The sequence below is a fragment of the Gobius niger genome, assembly GCF_951799975.1.
Source record: "Gobius niger genome assembly, chromosome: 2".
NCBI lineage: Eukaryota > Metazoa > Chordata > Actinopteri > Gobiiformes > Gobiidae > Gobius > Gobius niger.
In genome coordinates this window covers 23,502,309-23,521,362 of record NC_136853.1, presented here as the reverse complement: position 1 = coordinate 23,521,362, position 19,054 = coordinate 23,502,309, and the positions used below count along the sequence as shown (strand labels likewise).

Genomic DNA, 19,054 nt, shown 5'->3' with positions numbered 1-19,054 from the left:
GCAACATAAAAGTTGGAATCAGGTTTGTAGGTCTTGGCTTTCAAATAAGGCATTACTCTGTTGCTCTCCAGTAAAGACATTTTTAGATTTGGGTAAAGACAAATTGGAGAAAGTGTTCTCAGTTAAAGGTCCTATAATCAAAACTTTTTATGAGCTTTTAACCATATTTCCTTCAAAAACACCCCCAGAGTGTTTTGTGGCTTCATTCACAAAGTTCTCAGCAATCCTCCTGAATCCTGCGCTCTGAGCAGCTGCTCCCGCCCTCTGCTGGTGAACGACTGGCCTGCTCAGTTGTGTCGTCAGAGCTGAATGGAAGTGCTCATCATCTGTAATGTAATTCTATGGGCCTGATTTTAATTTGTAAAACAGATTTTTCATTATTTCTGTTCTAAGAAATAAATAAAGGGGTGGACAAAACAAACTCATCCCCTGAGCGTCTGAACAGATGTCATGTTTGCACAGGAAGCTGTGAAGAAGGAGCTCTTTCTAGACCTTCTCTGGAGACGCCTGTTCTTTTTTCTTACATAACGATGATGTCACAGAGAAAAGCGTGTTTGGCTACAAGAACGGGACTTTTTTCAACCTTCCTAAAGGAAGAGGCCACTCTCCAGAAGTTGGAATTTCTTTCCAGGATTCAGCGACTATCACCAAAATAGTGTTTTTCTGTCTCTGATGGATGTTTGGTGAACTTTGGCCAGAACCAAAGGGGACTTTTTATTACCAACATGAGTCCCATAACGTAAACAGCGATGGACCGGAGCGGTGAGTCAATCCAAACAAGTGCTAGCTTGTGTGTGTTAGCATGTGTGTTAGCTTGTGTGTTAGTGTGTGTGTTAGCTAGTGTGTGTTAGCGTGCTGTGTCAGCATGTGTGTTAGTGTGTGTGTTAGCTAGTGTGTGTTAGCGTGTGTGTCAGCATGTGTGTTAGTGTGTGTGTTAGCTAGTGTGTGTTAGCGTGTGTGTCAGCATGTGTGTTAGTGTGTGTGTTAGCATGTGTGTTAGCGTGTGTGTGTTAGCGTGTGTGTTAGCATGTGTGTTAGTGTGTGTGTTAGCATGTGTGTTAGTGTGTGTGTTAGCATGTGTGTTAGTGTGTGTGTGCTAGCTTGTGTGTGCTAGCTTGTGTGTGTTAGCGTGTGTGTGTTAGCATGTGTGTTAGTGTGTGTGTTAGCTTGTGTGTTAGTGTGTGTGCTAGCTTGTGTGTGTTAGCGTGTGTGTGTTAGCATGTGTGTTAGCATGTGTGTTAGTGTGTGTGTTAGTGTGTGTGTTAGCGTGTGTGTTAGTGTGTGTGTTAGTGTGTGTGCTAGCTTGTGTGTGTTAACATGTGTGTTAGCATGTGTGTTAGTGTGTGTTAGTGTGTGTGCTAGCTTGTGTGTGTTAGCATGTGTGTGTTAGCATGTGTGTTAGTGTGTGTGTTAGCATGTGTGTTAGTGTGTGTGCTAGCTTGTGTGTGTTAGCGTGTGTGTGCTAGCTTGTGTGTGTTAACATGTGTGTTAGCATGTGTGTTAGTGTGTGTTAGTGTGTGTGCTAGCTTGTGTGTGTTAGCATGTGTGTGTTAGCATGTGTGTTAGTGTGTGTGTTAGCATGTGTGTTAGTGTGTGTGTTAGCTTGTGTGTGTTAGCGTGTGTGTGCTAGCATGTGTGTTAGTGTGTGTGTTAGTGTGTGTGTGCTAGCTTGTGTGTGTTAACATGTGTGTTAGCATGTGTGTTAGTGTGTGTTAGTGTGTGTGCTAGCTTGTGTGTGTTAGCATGTGTGTGTTAGCATGTGTGTTAGTGTGTGTGTTAGCATGTGTGTTAGTGTGTGTGTTAGCTTGTGTGTGTTAGCGTGTGTGTGCTAGCATGTGTGTTAGTGTGTGTGTTAGTGTGTGTGTTAGTGTGTGTGCTAGCTTGTGTGTGTTAGTGTGTGTGTTAGTGTGTGTTAGTGTGTGTGTGCTAGCTTGTGTGTGTTAGCGTGTGTGTGTTAGCATGTGTGTTAGCGTGTGTGTTAGTGTGTGTGTGTTAGCATGTGTGTTAGCGTGTGTGTTAGTGTGTGTGCTAGCGTGTGTGTTAGCTTGTGTGTTAGCATGTGTGTTAGCAATTTGTGAAGCTGTGTTGCAAATGTCAACTCTTTATAACTGCATCGTGAAGTAATTTCACTTTTTTCTGTGTGTTTATAGCCTATATCTATTACTGCAAAAGTTGTATGAGCGAGAGGGGGGCGGAGTTAACTGAATCGAAGCAATGTGTCTTCCAGGTTTTGAAATACCTCCAGAAACTATCACAAAAATGACTGCTCCATAGTGGTAGATGTACAATATATCATATAATAATATATTGCCTAATACTTTACTTTGGAATGGCTAAAATAGCATGATACAGCTCCTTTAAGGCGGGGGTTAGGAGGTTAAAAGAGGCCACCGTTAGTTTGTTTACCCAATGTCATGATCTGCCCCTTTAAATGCGCGTGCTTTAGTGACTTCCGCGTGGGAAGTCCCGCCCTCCTATATTAGCATGCTGGGCGAGTGCAGGGCTTGATCTTGTGACTTGGATGATTTCCTCCAACATGCGCGCCCCTCTCCGGCTGATCGCTCTGCTGTTGTCACTTTATTCTTCCTGTCAGGGACTTCAGTTCAATGATATCGATGAAGTCAAATTTGTTAATGCGAACTCGAAGTATGGTTCTCTATGGCCTCTTCCGCAAAAAGTGTCTCTCTCCGACACTTCATTCAAGTTAAGCAGTGCCAGCTTCAGGATTGTGGACGCCAAAGAATCATCCGCTGGACCAAGCTGTAGTCTTCTGCAAAATGCCTACAGGAGGTGCGTAGAGATCCACTCATCATTTGTCTTTTCACTTTGTTGTAAAGATGTTGTAAGAAAATGTTTTACATGTTTTTCCCTGCGGTTAATTTTTTTTGTTTAGATATTACAAATACATGTTTGGTGGGTCTAAAACGCAGTGGCCAGGTAAAAGCAGGCCCACGGAGGGCGCGGAGCTGGGGGAGCTGCAGGTATGGATCACATCACCTGACACTGACTGCGATGCTTACCCCAGTGTGACTGCGGACGAGTCATGTGAGTGTCTATCCCGTCTTTCCTCATTCTCATGTAGGCCCACACTGTTTACCTACAGTGTTCATAAATGTGTCTAGAATGTTCAACTTCTTGAATGAATCAAACATGACTGTGCCTACAGATGAGCTGACCGTCAATCAGACCTATGCAGTTCTAAAAGCACCAAAGGTCTGGGGAGCCTTGCATGGTAGGACTTTTGACATAAATCACACCTGTGAAACTAATAATGTGCATTGTCAGTCATTCATAAATAAATTACAAGCTGCTAAAATGTTAAAGTGTTGAATTTTCAAGATCCTGTTGTGTAAACGTTGACAGTGCTGATGTTTTTATACTTTGCAGGTTTAGAAACGTTCAGCCAGCTGGTTTTTAAAGATGAGTTTGGAGCTGTAAGTGAAAACATTCAAGATTTATTTACTGTGTGCTGGTGTGTTGTTTTTCACGTGTCGTCCTCTCTGTAGAGAACTATTAATGCAACTATAATCAGCGATTTCCCCAGATTTGCACACCGAGGTATCTTGCTGGATACTTCACGACACTTTCTGCCGATTAAAGTTATCCTGGCCAACCTGGTACATCTGAGGTTTTACTTGTTTGGTTATTATAGGTCATTGCATACGCACATTAACATTAATATCTACTTTGATAGGAAACGATGGCAATGAACAAATTCAATGTGTTTCATTGGCATATTGTGGATGACCCATCCTTCCCTTATCTAAGCAAGACTTTCCCTCAACTAAGCCAGAAGGTTTGTTGCGGCCAGTTTTGGAATTATCGTTTTTATTGCATTAGCCTCAAAATCACTAACTTTGTCTCTTTCAGGGAGCTTACCATCCTTACACTCATGTTTACACACCAGCTGATGTGAAGATGATCATTGAGTTTGCACGGCTCAGGGGCATTCGAGTCATCCCAGAGTTTGACACCCCAGGGCACACACTTTCATGGGGAGGAGGTAGTATTTGCTAGTTTTAATATAAATTATACACTTTCTTTTAACTTCAAAGTAAAAATAAAGATTTGTTTTAAGGTCAGCCAGATCTTCTTACACCCTGTTACTCCGGATCGTCACCGTCAGGCACCTTTGGACCCGTCAATCCCATTCTGAACACCACTTATGATTTTATGACACAGTTCTTCAAAGAAATTAGCACTGTGTTTCCCGATGCCTACGTGCATCTAGGTGGTGATGAGGTAGATTTTACCTGCTGGTAAGGCCAAGCTACTGCATCTAGAGTGATATATTTTTGTCCAGTAAATACTAAGTATATTTCTTGCATAACAGGAAGTCCAACCCAGACATTCAGGCTTTCATGAAGCAACAAGGTTTTGGTGAAGACTTTACAAAGCTGGAGTCTTTTTACATTCAAAGGTTGGTTGCTTCTATGTAAAATATATTTTATATTAATGTAACAATGGAAGTATAATCAAATGCATTTCATAGGCTATTGGAAATTGTTGGCCAGACCAATAAGGGCTATATGATCTGGCAGGAGGTCTTTGACAATGGTGTGAAGGTAACATTTTAGCAACTCATTCTATTTGTGTTGTTATTATTAATCATTCCTTGTGTATTGTGATTTATACACATTGCACAATGTACTTTGTACATGGCATCACTTGCATGAACTGTAACTGTTCTAGATCAATCCAAACACTGTAGTTCACGTTTGGATGGGCAGCGGGCAGCAGGATGAGATGAACAAAGTGACAGCAGCTGGATACACCACCGTCCTCTCCGCCCCATGGTACTTAGATTACATTAGCTACGGCCAGGACTGGCAGAAGTACTACAAGGTTGAGCCACTAAACTTTGACGGTCAGTTTGACAAATTTGCAGTACACTGGTGAAACTTAGAGCACAAATGTTGTGCTCAGCAGGCTTTCTCATAATTGCATAGTTTGACCAAATGAGTGCCAACATGGGGCGGGGCGTCTGGTGCTGTTGTACCTTGACCTTTCCATTTGTTACTTTGTAAATGACATGAATCCATTCCAAATGTCCAGAGCGAACGGCAGGAGAGAACAAGGGTGTTTAACATTGACATCCATTTTTCTTTTCAAATACAATGCCAATAATTATATTATGTATGTACTGTATAGCTGAAACCCGACACAATTATCCACGTTTGGAAAGGAAACCAACAGCAATACCAGAATGAAATGGCAGAGATTACCTCAGCAGGTTACCACACCTTGCTGTCAACTCCCTGGTACCTGAACCGTATCTCCTATGGCCAGGACTGGCATGACCATTACAAAGCTGACCCACAAGATTTTCAGGGTTTGTTGATTCCTGATGCATGATATATCTGTTTCTACACTCATATTTGGATGCTGTACATTTTTTCCCCATCCATCCTTGCTATAGTTTTTATTTCTGTTTGCTTATACCCCTCAACCCTCAGTCTTATTTCTGGGCAAATATGAGTAAGCCTGTTAAACTTTTTTGTGCATTTCAACTTTGTATTATGAGAAAGTTATGAGTAGTGTTGCACCACATACTGACCGTTTTTTTTCATCCCCAAACAGGAACTGAAAAGCAAAAGGCGCTTGTGATTGGTGGCGAGGCATGTCTGTGGGGGGAGTATGTAGACGGCACCAACTTGACGCCAAGACTCTGGTAAGTTTTTAAATAGTATTTCCTTTAGCATTTTGTTGCCCATTTCTTAGCATTATTTTTTTATTGGATGTAGGCCTCGTGCAAGTGCTGTGGCTGAGCGCCTGTGGAGTGCCAAGGAAGTTACAGACGTCAATGATGCTTATAACAGGCTGTCAATCCATCGATGCCGAATGGTGGAGTAAGTCAACTCTCTGCTAATTAATATTACTTTACCCTATGCATACAAGTATTTTACTTATTCATTTATTTTTGTCTTTAAGGCGTGGGATTCCAGCAGAACCATTATTTACCAGTTTCTGTCCTCATGAGTACAAGGGAATCTAAGAAAATACAATTAGGATGTGGCTGAAGGGAAATATTTGCTGTTTTCTTTTAAACCGATGTATGTGTTTATATTTTGAATACTTGCTGCCTTTTCATAAGTTTGATTTTTAAAAGGTTGATCATACTGCTTTTGAATGTCTTGAATTTATGGATTGCACTGTACTTTTGATCAACATTTGCGTGATTTTACTAAATTATTTTCATATTCCAAATAAAATGTGATTGCACATCATCCTCACATTAATGTTTACCTTCTTAACCAGTGTTTGTTTTCTTGGATTTATTCTTTAAATCAGAGCAGCTCAGTCAGTCTTTTCAGTAAAACATTTTGATCCTGTGGGTTCATGCCCTCATATGTGTCCAGCTCGAGAGAAAAGGTGGCTGTGCCTGACGTTAGTGTGCGCAAAATCGTTGAGTAACCCTAAGAAAAGGGGAAAAAAGAAAGTTACTTCTGCTTACATATTAATGTGTGAGATTCAGTATTTAACTCACCATCATTTCAGCCAGAGGCACAGTAGCTAGCAGCACTTTGTCGTTATAACGGCTTTGAATGTCCCGTACAGTTCCTCTTCTTTGGGCAAGGTCTCCGAGCACAGAGCCCAGGTAATGCTCTCCAACTGTGACCTCCAGCGACATGACCGGCTCAAGCATCCGGACCCCTGCGATTTTCATTGCCTAAAAAGAAATACAGTAGAACACAGTGATGGAAAGTAACCAAGTAAAAAGTACAAATTATAAGTACGCCAAGACTTCACTTAAGTCTATTTTACGATGAATACTTTTTACTTAACTACACTTTGGAGCCTGTACCTGTACTTTCTACTTCACTACATCTTTAAATTGGCTTAAGGGAAAGTATTTTATTTCCAAGGTGACCTCCACGATGATCTGGGTTCGACCTGGTTTAGTGGTTTACTCCTTTTAGATCTGGTTTAGTTCCTGTTTTTGACCAGAGTTATTGGTTTACTCATTTAGACCTGGTTTGATTGCACATTCAACTCTTAATTACTTTTTACTTAGAAAGTACATTTTACAATGCATACTTTTATACTTTTACTTAAGTACATTTTTGGTCCGGTATCTGCACTTTTACTTAAGAATACTGAGTACTTCTTCCACCTCTGGTAGGACTAGACGTAGGACAACTTTAGGCTTTATGTAAGTAAGGTAAATGCTTCACCTTCTGCACGCAACGTGACACGCATGCTGACACCATGGCTGGAGATGTTCCTGGTTCTATGTTGACACTTTGAATTAGAGTAGACACGCCTTGCACTGGATAACCCAGAAGGGGACCTACAAATGAAAAACAATGTATATTATACCAGTTTATTGGTAAAAAACAAAACAAACGGATGACCTTGAAGATATGAGCTGTGAACTCCATTTTCAACAGCACTGTTTAAATCAGGAGGAAGTTGCTTTTGTAATTCTCTTTCAATTGTAAATACGCTCGGGCCTCCATCATCTGTAGGTCCAACAGTGAGCTCCACTGACACAACATGTCTTCGACCTCCTATGGTCCGGTCAAGGGTATCTACGCCATAAGCATTGACAGTTAAGACAAATGAAAAATACATCCTTTCACATTACAAAGCGTCAGTATTTCTATTTCACCATTTGTTTTGGCCTCTTGGGTAATGGTCTCTCTGTAAGACACTTGTAAAGGGCCAAGGTGAGTTTCAAGACCATACTCCTTTTTTATTCTGTCATGGACTATCTCAATGTGTAACTCTCCCATCCCACATAAAATGGTCTGTGGATGGAAAGCAGATAATAAGTTGAGCGACTGCAGCAGAGCGACTGCAGCAGATGCACAGACTAAGAAAAGCTCAAGCTAATCCAATGATGGTTTTACCTGTCCAGAGTCCGGGTCAACTCGTACTTTCAGGCTGGGGTCCTCTCGCTGGAGGCAAAACAGGGCATTCTCCAAATCTTTCAATGGGGAACCAAAATTACATTTTATTTAAATATCTCTTACACCAGAAAAATACACATTGCACAACAGGGATCAATAACACAAACCAGACTGTTTGGCCATGGAAGGGGGCTCTATTGTGCAAAAAAACACCGGCTCCGGCACTTCTACACCCGTCAGGATAACATCAACAGCATCGCCTTTACTACCCATTTTGGTTTGAACTCGGCGTAATGCGGCTGCTGCAGAGGCCTTAGATGCTACAATAGTGTCTCCTGTGACTGTCTTAAATAACACACATGAATAACTGCATAAATAAAATACTATATAAGGCTTTCAGAGTGGTACATTTAAAATACTGGCGGAAGAACATTAGTGCAATGTACCTGCTTCAGGCCAACTGTCAAAGCAATGTTTCCAGCTGTCATTGAAGGGATCTCCACAAATTGATCAGCAAACGGTACTAGAAGTCTGCTCATCCTCTCACTGTGAAGACATTTTTATTCGTTTAACATGTTTAATCATGACATATTTTGTATGCCATATAATATCGGACATAAAAGGCATACATGCAGTTTCTGTTTATGTTATGGATTGCTGACTGTGCTTTCAGAGTCCCGGAGTATATTCTGACGAACACCAAAGGACCTCGTTGCTTGTCATGTATAACCTTAAAGGCCAACGCACATAAGTCATCTTTATACCATTGTCTGAAGGGAGAAAATAAGCCCAGAGGACAAAATTATGATCATTAAAAAGTCAAAGAAAATAAGGCATACTCACATGATATCATGGTGACGCTGACTGGGGTTTGGCAAGTAAGCAATGATGGCATCCAGGAGAGGCTGAACTCCTTTGTTTTTCAGAGAGCTTCCACAGAGGATGGGAACACCTTTACGCGCCAGTGTCACTCGCCTCAAAGCTTCTTGAATCTAGGTAATGACATAAAATGGTAAAAAATAAAAACACAAATTATCCGCACAATTGTGTTTGTAATTTCAAGCTAAACATACCTTATTTGAGGGAACTTCATCAAAATTTTCACTGAAGTCGGTTAACAACAGTTCAGCAAATTCATCGTCTAAATCAGCAACCTTTAATTGAAAACAGAAGTCATATTTAATTAGTTCTTATTCTCATGTTAGGAGAAGTTTACAGTCCATATGTATTGTACATTATTGTCCAATCTATTGTCTACCTGTTCAATTAAAGTGGCTCTGGCCTTTCTGGCAGCCTGCAGAAGTGCTGACTCGTCGGTCTGATCCAGGGGCTTGACTTCATAATGACTTCCATCATCTTCCATTGATTTCATTTTCCATATTACTTTCTGATTAGTTAATAAGTCAACAATGCCTGAAAAGTTCTTCCCACACCCAACTGGGATCTGTAAAAGCGATGTAAAAGAAGTACAGTGTGAATGGGTGAGTGGTTCCTTGAACGTAGAAAAGCGCTATATAAATGTGACCATTTAGAAATAAATAGAACAAGCCTGGAGTTCACAATAATGTTTCATTATTTAGATGATTTTGAAGGTTTACCTGTAGGAGGATTGGAGTGGTTTGCATCTTTTCTTTAATGCTTTTAATGCAAAAATCTATGCTAAAATAGAATACAGAAGGTAGACCATTGAAGTGCGTAAACGTAAACTGTTGGTTACACAATCTCTCGTTGCCTTTACTTACTTTGCTGTAGGTTTATCCATCTTATTCAGAAAACCTATGCAGGGGACATGATGTTTCTCTGCTTGCCTCCACACAGTCATCGTCTGGGCCTGTGGATATTAAACATATTATCAACACAGACTTCACCTTTAATCATTACTAAAAGCTAGTACTGTGAAACATATATCTGAAGACATTCTAAATTGTCAGTAGCAACATGCAAACCTCAACACCAGCAGAGGCATCAAACACTGCGATTGCACCATCCAGAACACGAAGGGACCGCTCTACTTCCAGAGTGAAATCAACATGTCCTGTAACAACACAATAACACATGAACATACACACATTTTTATTTTTAAAAAGCAAAATAAACCTACCTGGAGTATCTATGAGATTTATTCTATGATTTTTCCAGTCAAATGTGACAGCTGCGGACTGTATAGTGATGCCCCGCTCTCGTTCCTGGGCCAAAAAATCGGTGACAGTATCTCCATCATCCACATCTGAAAGAACAACAACATGAATAATCAATGGCGACTTGTAGATATAAAATAAATACATTTTTGTTAAGTTAAATGACCTCACCTCCCAATGCTCTTATATATCCCGAGTAAAACAGCATTCTCTCTGTAGTGGTGGTCTTGCCTGCATCAATGTGAGCCATAATGCCAATGTTTCTGATCCTACCAATGTAATTAATAAGATGTAGAATGAATACTATAGCAATCATCATCATTACAATGAGGTGTTCTTACTTGGATATGTCAGGAGAGACAACAGTTCGCACAGATTTGACATCAGCTACAGAATGAAATACGATAGTTAGAGAGTAGAACAGCAAAAACAAAAAACAAGCAGAGTTTAATACATTATAATATTAAACAGAGATCGACAATCACCTGGAAGGAAGTTAAAGTTTCTTTTTATAAGCCTGATCACCCTGACTCTAGGATGAGGTAGACCCGTATATAGACACTTTACCTACGACACATTCATATCAATATATTAATACAATGGCATACAATTATTTCAGAGATAGTTTAGAGCGATGGTTACCAAAATCATCTTGATCATGTTGCTCTGTCAGGTACATGAAAATAAAGAAGAAATAAATAAATCGCTTTCAAAAACACAATTGCAAGCGAAACTTAAGTGTCTTATACTATACCTATGTCTGTTTATCTAATTATTATGAATACTGGAAATTAAGTTACGTAAAAAAAGACTTTAAAATATCCATGGTCACGTCTTATGTGACGTATGGTCCCGTTTCAAAATACTTCCCCAGCGAAATGAACGATGCTTTTGGTTCCACCCATCCACAAAACATATGGTAAGATAAACGAATTTATTATATACTGTAAAATAAATGAGTTTTTATTGTCCAAAGTCATCTAGAGAACTTATTTTAGCTATGTAGTTGTTTGTTTAATTGTTGCTTTATTTTTATTTTATTTTGCTGTTCCTCTGTGGTGACGTACTTCCTCTACACTGTGGGCTTCGGGAAAACAACATCTGAATCGCCCAAGCCCAAGAATACATCATCAAACTACGCATTTTTCCTCTGGTATTGCCAGAAGTCAAACAAGAAAAGGTCTAAGACCAACCTGAAGACAAAATGGTGAGAGTTTAACTGGTCTTCCTCATTAGTTTGTCAATCGAAATGTTGTCAGCTGTTAGCATGTCGCGTTAGCATGTCCCACATGTGCTTCTGCGTTGACAATCAGGGGAGATGTGTTCTTCAACCCGATTCTATGTGCCAAACAAATGACTAAAACGGATAATGAAGGGCCACTCACATTGTGCAAAATAAACATTTTTTTTTATTAAATAGAGATCTTAATGCTGTAAACTTTCAAGCAAAGCTGAAATTGTGTTTTAATCATCAACGAAGTCTTATATTATGTAGTAGCCCTGCACATTCACTGAGTCTGTCTAACAACTTCTTCATAGGCACAAGTTCTATTTCACTTTTTTGTGTGTGTGTTTCACATTGTGTCCACCCTAGCAATTGCTAGCTGATATTCCTTTTGACTAGAACTATTTCACTACTCTGTTGAGGTCTGGGAAATCCACTGTTACCATGGAGATCCGCCATGTTTGCAGCTGTTAGCATGCATTTTCCATTGACTAAACATTAACTTAAACAGTGTAAAAAGTGGAGAAAAAAGCCGTGGAACAACTCCGTTAGCTGCTGAGTTACTGCTGATAAATACATCTGACTCACTGTGGTGTCCAAGTGTGTTAATGTGAATAATAACTCCTGTATTTTAACTTTTAAAATTTCCATTAGTTTATAATTGCTGCTAATCCCATGATGATTAGCGATGTGACATCACATTCCGATCTCTGGCTATACATGCTGCTAATGTTGGATTAAGTATGATTATTTACATCTATAGTGCCATACCATTATCTTATAAGAGCTTGTGTTGATTGATTTCAACGTGATGTTTATCCTTTGCATTTATTTCTGTACTGTTACCTAATGATTTGTTACTGTTCTGTTTTCAATGTGGCATTTTTGTCATTTTTACAGCCCCAGAATGAACACATTGAGTTGCACCGTAAACGGCATGGTTACCGCCTTGATCATCATGAGAAAAAAAGAAAGAAGGAAAGCCGTGAGGCACATGAAAGATCCCATAAGGCCAGGAAACTTATTGGGTTAAAGGCCAAACTTTACCACAAGCAGAGACATGCAGAGAAGATACAGATGAAGAAAACGTATGTATAAATCAGTATTGTGAAACTCATTTACCATATCTTTGCTTAAATGGACAAATTGTATTTAATTGTATTTTTTATTTTATTTTTTATTTTATTTTATGTAGCATCAAGATGCATGAACAGAGAAAGACTAAGCAGAAAAATGATGACAAAACACCAGAAGGCGCTGTACCAGCCTACCTGCTGGACAGAGAAGGACAGTCTCGTGCCAAAGTTCTTTCCAACATGATCAAACAGAAAAGAAAAGAAAAAGCTGTGAGTTTGGCCAATATGATTAATAACTTTTTTTTTGAATTATTTATTAAGATTGTGCATTGTTATATTAACTCTTTAGGGCAAATGGGAAGTGCCTTTACCCAAAGTACGAGCCCAGGGAGAAACGGAGGTTCTCAAAGTGGTCCGAACTGGGAAAAGACAGAAAAAGGCATGGAAGAGAATGGTCACCAAAGTCTGCTTTGTTGGTGATGGATTCACACGTAAACCACCCAAATATGAACGCTTCATTAGACCTATGGTAAGATTAATTGATGCACTGTATGTATGTGACATACAGATTTTGGGTGTGTCATCCTCCTTTTTTACCTCTTCATTTTAGGGTCTGCGTTTTAAAAAGGCCCATGTCACACACCCGGAACTTAAAGCCACCTTCTGCCTTCCCATCCTTGGTGTAAAGAAGAACCCCTCATCTCCTCTCTACACGTCACTGGGAGTCATCACAAAAGGAACCGTCGTAGAGGTCAATGTCAGCGAGCTGGGATTAGTAACACAAGGCGGAAAAGTTGTCTGGGGTGAGTATATTCTATAAACTTCACATCCAAATTAATTTGAATTTAGAAATCTGGAGAAATGAACAGTGCCCCGACAGCTTAGTTGGCAAGGCTGTTGCCCATGTGCCCCGGACACCCAGCCTGAGCATCATGTATTTGAGTCCTGCTCCTATACGATGAAGCTGAACTCCTCAGTTGAACTTCTAAGTTCTTCTTACTCAGCATTGATCCAGCATTAAGCGGGTAGTCACGGCCGCTGCAGCAACACCAGAGTGCATCTAATTTGATTTTTAACTTGTAAAATCATGTGTACTCGTATCTGTTTTAGAAAAAGTGGTATCGGTGCATCTCTAAAATAAACAGACACTCGTCCATTAGTCCTGTTTGCTCCGCCCATTGTCCACATCTGTGGACAGGGATGTGTTCTGTTATAGATGATAAAGCTATTTAAAACAATGCCTTGTTAAGTCGTTTATTATTCCCCAGAATCTCTTTGGTTTAAATGTTTGTAAAATATTTTATGTAAAAATGTTTTATGTAAATTTTGTTTTAAAATTACAATTTTTCATGGCACCTTTGGACAAATTACCTGCAAAATCCTAGAGGGACTGACAAGTAGTGCTATGTTTTTGAATCTGTTTTATTCATTGTGCTTTTTCTAATTGAATCCATCTTTCTATTTTCTAGGAAAGTATGCCCAGGTGACGAATAACCCAGAGAACGACGGTTGCATTAATGCAGTTCTGCTGGTGTAGGTCTCTTGTTCAAAGACCAACTTTCACAATAACTGGTAAGGCAGAAGCTGTGGACTTTATAGAGGGAGAAACTTTTCAACACAATGATGAATGACATTTCATGAATGGGATTTGATGAAATGATGAAGGTTTAATAAAAAATAAAAGATACTTTTCCATGTGAGTTGGTGGTTGTTCAATGGTACAGCAGTTCTGAGCAAATATGGAGGTCGGTGGATCGATCTTGTGTCTTCAAGCAAGACACTAGTGCCCACCAAGTGTCTTGATGCTGTGGTGTATGGTGGACAACTGAAGAAAATTAGCATATCGCTACAATCTGGCTGTGGTAGTAGAGTAAAAAGTACAAATTGGGGGTACTTGACATTTACTTCTAGATCTTATGAGTCCTTTGTACTTGTACTTCACTATTTTAGTATCTGTAGATCTGAAGAAAGCTTAATGTCCTCTGAAACCAAAACAGGAAGCACTGTGGCCACGGAAACAGTGTTTGTGCTCAAGCTCCCATGACACGGTTAAATACATAGTTTTAATTCACAGCCATCTTCCTTTACGTTCACTTTAATGAGTAATGATCATGAAGATGGTTTCACTTCATTTAGAGTTTCATATGAGACAGTTTATAATGTCCACTATATTCCCAACGTTATTCTAATTTCATACTGATTTGGGTTTTTTCCTCCGTATAATTTTCAAAATTCAGAGAAAAAAACAGTTTGAGATGCTTCATTCAATAACTATGAGAACAAATCACGAGTATTCTCATAGTTATTCACTTTTTGAATTGAATTTCTTTGAAAAAAATTTCTTCTACATAACTATTAGATGTAGGGCCTACTTGAACAACTTCAAACAGCAGTTGCTTCACAAGGCTGCACAAATGTTACAGACTTACAAACCAGAAATGACAGCGAAAGACAAACAAATGTGATGTGGACAGCCTTCCTTCATGACAAGAACCACATCGAAGGAAATATCAGCCTTGGACAGACATGTCTAGGCAAAAAAACTGACATGATAAACTGAACCAAAACCATAAGAATAAAATATTGTATGAATTTCAGGGTGAAATGTTTATAAGTTGTAGTATGCACTAATGATATGCAGTAGGTTTCAGAGAGAGGGCCAAAACTGAGGATTGATTTATGTTACTCAACTAAACCTTTGATCCAGTGTGGTAAGATGTCATTCACTAACCATTTTATGCCGGACTCATTAAAGCAAAAAATAACCACTTAAAACATTGTATTTGTATTATTTATTGTAGTTTTATATTCAAAGCCACCACCCCTCTTTTTATAAAAACAGTTTAAAATGACCTTAATTTTTTACTTCCAAACCGCTAAGTCATAAAGTCAAGTAAAAAAGCAGAGGGATGTTGCTTTAAATTCTTAGCGCACAATGAAATTTATCACAAAACATATCTGTAGCTCTACAGAAATAGTGACCTGCAATGGAAATTACAACAAAATTGATTTGAGAAATAACGTGTTCATTGAGAGGTTGTCAAATCTGTAAAAATTAAAAAAGTCCAATAGATCTAAAAACTGAACAGTGTAAAATGAGTTAAGGCCAGTTGCCCTGCAAACCAAAAAGGTGTTACATTGTACACGTAAGGCATTCCAAAAGACTTGTATTCTCTCTCATACAGAAGATGATGTTCTGTAATGCTGACTCCAGGACTCAACAAAAATTCAAAATCACATTTTTACAATTGATTATTTGTTCTCCAGACAAGTCCAGAGTCAGTCAGTAGCTCATGTCATTCAGCAGAAAGCCTCTCACATTTAAAAAAGTGCATGTAGTGACTTGGCATCTTCCAGAGTTACACGTAGTAGTCCAGTTTACTCACAATTGTCTTGCAGCCGGTGACTGAGAATACTCTCTCAGACTTCGGAAAGTAAATCAAATCTCTAGCCACCTGGTCTGCTATAGACTTGTCTGCCTTTAGGTCTCTGGCCTCCATCTCTGCCAAGGCGCATTGAACAACATGTTTGTACTCCAAGGGAAGAAAAGGAACAAAGAAATCCACCAAGTTCTTGTCAATCAAACTTGTGTGCCATAGGCCACCTGGAAAGATCGGGAAGAAAATATCAAATTAGATGTATAACATTTTGTTTTTAATTACGTTACAATTATGTATTTTTAAAGAAAGTAGAGCGCTTACTTTTCTTGTTATTAAACACCGACAGGGAGAGCGCCGTTTCCAGATGACTAAGCTCAATCTCTTCCCTGCCACGTCCAGCTTTCCAAAAATCTAGTGCCGTCTGGATAATACTCTCCCCTCCAGCATTGCTATGAAACAAGAACAGGAAGAAAGATTAGAATTACGATAGCTCTTTTAGTACAACACTACTACTACTACATTTCTAGTTTTTTTTTTATTGTGACAGTGGCAGTGAGGCACAGAAATGACACAAATGAAATCGAAATAGCCTACACACCTGAGAAAGATAAACATGGCTTTTCGATAGGACACGCCATCCAGTTTGTCGTAATAATCCAGGTATGGTTTAATGCTGTCAATCAATCCGGGGTGCATCTTGTCCATCTCATCAAAAATAAACATGGACTGTGGGCAATTAGTCACATTGCCTTTGATCCACTGCTGCAGTTGAGACTAGAGTGAAACAAATAATAGTTAAATAGTCTATTCAAACAAATAACAAAACAAATTGCCCATACCTTGTAAGTCTCGATTTGACTTGCATGTGGGAAATGCAGTTCAGATGTGAAGACATGCACAAAATTGCTGTCCATTCCCTCCTTGTAGAGACTGTCTGCAATCATTTTACTAACAAAGTTCTTCCCTGTTCCGGTCCATCCGTGCAGAGAGAGAACGAGGGGCTTCTTTGGGTTTTCATTATTCATAAACCCATTTACAGCTTTCAAGATGATTCGTGATGCGATATGTTGCCCAAACAGTTTTCGTTGTAGGTCCACCTCAAGATCTAAAAAGAAGGTTAAATTAACGTTAGAAATATCCACCAGTTGCAAAATACAAAATAAAAAACAACAACAAAAAGGAGCAATATTATCCGTTATAATTGTAACGCTGATCCTTGATGTAGGTCTTGTGTCAAATTATGCACAACACGTTTACTAGAGATGTTATTCCTCACCCGTAGCATTGAACGCAATCCATTTCGGGCTGCAACTTTCCTGGAAATATTTGTAGATAGATCCAAGTGTAGCACCGATTCCTACTACCACAGTAGTTGTAACTGGATCAAACGCGTTTGCATTTGCGCTGATGAGTGAAATACTATAAAAGAACAGATAAATGCGTTCTGCTTTCATCGTCCTAATGATGTAACATGAGATAGAAACTGTCTATGGCCTACATTAAAATGATCATTACTGCTACAGTGGCTAACTGCTAACCGTGCAAACCGTCAACCACAAAGCGCGACTTCCGCATCAACGTTGATGCAACTGTCACGTGACCGGAACCTTAGATTTACAAACAAGGCTGATATGAACATGCTAAAAAATAATAATAAAATGAAGAAATTGGCAAATAGCTACTGTTGAGTGTCCGCGGATATTTCTCTCTATGCTCACGAGACTTTATTTGATGCTTTTGGCATTGCTTTCATGTAACAAGTTAACGTGTGATGCAAAACTATCTAACTACTTACTAACAATGCGAATTGTTTGTGAAAGCAAACCTGTTTTGTTGAAAGAAATCCACTCCGGCCGACAGCACTCGTGGAAGTAGTAGAGGATGTTTGGATAGCTGGCTAAAAAGCCGGTCAGAGCCGCTGCCATCCCCACGGCTATGCTGGTACTGATGGGCTCAATAGCTTCGGCCAGGCCTGAACAAATAAGCATCCACAGCAACACCGCGTGTTTCCTTCTGTGCTTCATCCTCTGTTTACTGGCGCTAGGCCGGTGCCAACCCGGACAAGGCAAATTGTTTGGGCTAAGTTATGTAGTTGCAAAGCACATCCTAGCTTACAACACTTCGGTATGGAGATAGCGGAAGAGTCGCTCTCGGTGACGTAGCGCAGTGAACGTCCAAAGGTGGCGCTTCAACTTTTCAACCTGTTTGTTAAATTGATTCCCAATAAAATTGATTAAAATCATAATCGTCCATACTGAGTACAAACCGATTTTATTATTTGGCCATATCGCCCTGCCCTACCCAGATCTGACCCCCCCCCCCCCCCCCCCCTCTTAACCACAACAGTTTGATACAGCGACAGCATCACTGCTGACGCCGCACCGATCCGTCTGTCCATCTCACGCTCCATCCGTCCCTCACTCGGGTTCAGATCGGGGAGGCCGTTCTTCCCAATCACCCCTGTCCAGGTCTCACTGTTGTTGCTCACGTGGGCGTTGAAGTCCCCCAGTAGAATAATGGAGTCCCCAGTCGAAGCACCATCGAGTACCCCTACCAGGGACTCCAAGAAGGCCGGGTACTCTGCACCGATGTTGGGCCCGTAGGCCGAGACAACGGTGAGAGACCTGTCCCTAACCCGAACACGTATAGGGACGTGACCCTCTCGTTCACCAGGGTGAACTCCAACACGTGGCGACTGAGATGGGGGGCTATGAGCAAACCCACCCCTGCCCGCCGTCATTACTACTGTCATGGAATGGCACTAGTAATGACCTTAAAGGAATAGGCCACCGTTTTTACATACTGAGATATGTTCTTACCTTAGCTTTGACGAGTTCTATAGGACCTGTCTGGTCTTCCCCCGTGCCTTCAGTCACGTAAACACAGCGCAGACGGCGTTAGCATTTAGCCTCTCCCTCTCTCCACTATAGCTCCAAAACAGGTCAAGATAGAAGCTACCAAGCTCTTCCACGTTTTCCCTATTTAAATATGGTTATGGTAAGTGTTACACTACAAAGTATAATTACACAAAATTAAACAATGTGGATTTTCTAAGCGGATAAAAGGGGGAACTATAATGTAAGGCGTAGTAATACCAGGAGTAGTTTGGCATCCGCACAGTAAAGTGAAGATTACTTTGCAGTAAAGTGAAGAGTCTGCGCCGTCTGCGCTGTGTTTTCGTGATTGAAGCATGGATCTATTATATTAAACGGATAGAAGGCACGGGGGAAGATCAGACAGGTCCTAAAGAACTCGTCAAAGCTAAGGTAAGAACATATCTCAGTATGTAAAAACGGTGGCCTATTCCTTTAAAGGTATTAATTTAAGTTAATAAATGGCTTTGTAACGTTTGTGTTTTTGTTTTTCCAGTGATCAACATTGT

The 19,054-nt window shown here is 40.0% G+C and overlaps 4 protein-coding genes across 7 annotated transcripts; 2 read left to right on the top strand and 2 right to left on the bottom strand.

Moving 5' to 3' along the window:
* Positions 1 to 2,475: 2,475 nt before the first annotated feature.
* hexb (hexosaminidase B (beta polypeptide)) lies at positions 2,476 to 6,005 on the top strand. 2 transcript variants are annotated; one of them, XM_079551317.1, is made up of 14 exons: positions 2,476 to 2,790; positions 2,894 to 3,045; positions 3,167 to 3,232; positions 3,388 to 3,434; positions 3,507 to 3,617; positions 3,695 to 3,796; positions 3,871 to 4,003; positions 4,079 to 4,259; positions 4,334 to 4,420; positions 4,493 to 4,565; positions 5,152 to 5,332; positions 5,581 to 5,671; positions 5,745 to 5,849; positions 5,932 to 6,005. In XM_079551317.1, the coding sequence occupies exons 1-14, from the start codon at positions 2,522 to 2,524 to the stop codon at positions 5,993 to 5,995; spliced, it is 1,662 nt and encodes a 553-aa protein (XP_079407443.1). In that variant the 5' UTR covers positions 2,476 to 2,521; the 3' UTR covers positions 5,996 to 6,005. The 2 variants fall into 2 exon arrangements, with proteins under 2 accessions (XP_079407443.1, XP_079407444.1); XM_079551318.1 differs by lacking the exon at positions 5,152 to 5,332 and adding an exon at positions 4,693 to 4,867.
* A 59-nt stretch (positions 6,006 to 6,064) lies between these two features.
* gfm2 (GTP dependent ribosome recycling factor mitochondrial 2) lies at positions 6,065 to 10,835 on the bottom strand. 2 transcript variants are annotated; one of them, XM_079551315.1, is made up of 21 exons: positions 10,792 to 10,822; positions 10,634 to 10,657; positions 10,477 to 10,558; positions 10,333 to 10,378; positions 10,163 to 10,260; positions 9,955 to 10,080; positions 9,800 to 9,888; positions 9,596 to 9,684; positions 9,452 to 9,512; positions 9,112 to 9,297; positions 8,927 to 9,007; positions 8,697 to 8,845; positions 8,483 to 8,623; positions 8,300 to 8,399; positions 8,021 to 8,198; positions 7,854 to 7,930; positions 7,613 to 7,751; positions 7,356 to 7,532; positions 7,176 to 7,291; positions 6,488 to 6,670; positions 6,065 to 6,416 (listed from the first exon to the last, which is right to left on the bottom strand). In XM_079551315.1, the coding sequence occupies exons 2-21, from the start codon at positions 10,649 to 10,651 to the stop codon at positions 6,288 to 6,290; spliced, it is 2,265 nt and encodes a 754-aa protein (XP_079407441.1). In that variant the 5' UTR covers positions 10,652 to 10,657; positions 10,792 to 10,822; the 3' UTR covers positions 6,065 to 6,287. The 2 variants fall into 2 exon arrangements, with proteins under 2 accessions (XP_079407441.1, XP_079407440.1); XM_079551314.1 differs by having other exon boundaries at positions 10,634 to 10,835.
* A 222-nt stretch (positions 10,836 to 11,057) lies between these two features.
* nsa2 (NSA2 ribosome biogenesis homolog) lies at positions 11,058 to 13,992 on the top strand. Its single transcript, XM_079551571.1, has 6 exons — positions 11,058 to 11,198; positions 12,117 to 12,304; positions 12,412 to 12,562; positions 12,642 to 12,821; positions 12,903 to 13,095; positions 13,762 to 13,992. The coding sequence occupies exons 1-6, from the start codon at positions 11,196 to 11,198 to the stop codon at positions 13,827 to 13,829; spliced, it is 783 nt and encodes a 260-aa protein (XP_079407697.1). The 5' UTR covers positions 11,058 to 11,195; the 3' UTR covers positions 13,830 to 13,992.
* A 1,106-nt stretch (positions 13,993 to 15,098) lies between these two features.
* Positions 15,099 to 17,799, bottom strand: tor1 (torsin family 1). 2 transcript variants are annotated; one of them, XM_079552324.1, is made up of 5 exons: positions 17,498 to 17,799; positions 16,512 to 16,777; positions 16,271 to 16,446; positions 15,994 to 16,121; positions 15,099 to 15,896 (listed from the first exon to the last, which is right to left on the bottom strand). In XM_079552324.1, the coding sequence occupies exons 1-5, from the start codon at positions 17,694 to 17,696 to the stop codon at positions 15,652 to 15,654; spliced, it is 1,014 nt and encodes a 337-aa protein (XP_079408450.1). In that variant the 5' UTR covers positions 17,697 to 17,799; the 3' UTR covers positions 15,099 to 15,651. The 2 variants fall into 2 exon arrangements, with proteins under 2 accessions (XP_079408450.1, XP_079408451.1); XM_079552325.1 differs by lacking the exon at positions 17,498 to 17,799 and adding an exon at positions 16,949 to 17,207.
* Positions 17,800 to 19,054: the final 1,255 nt, after the last annotated feature.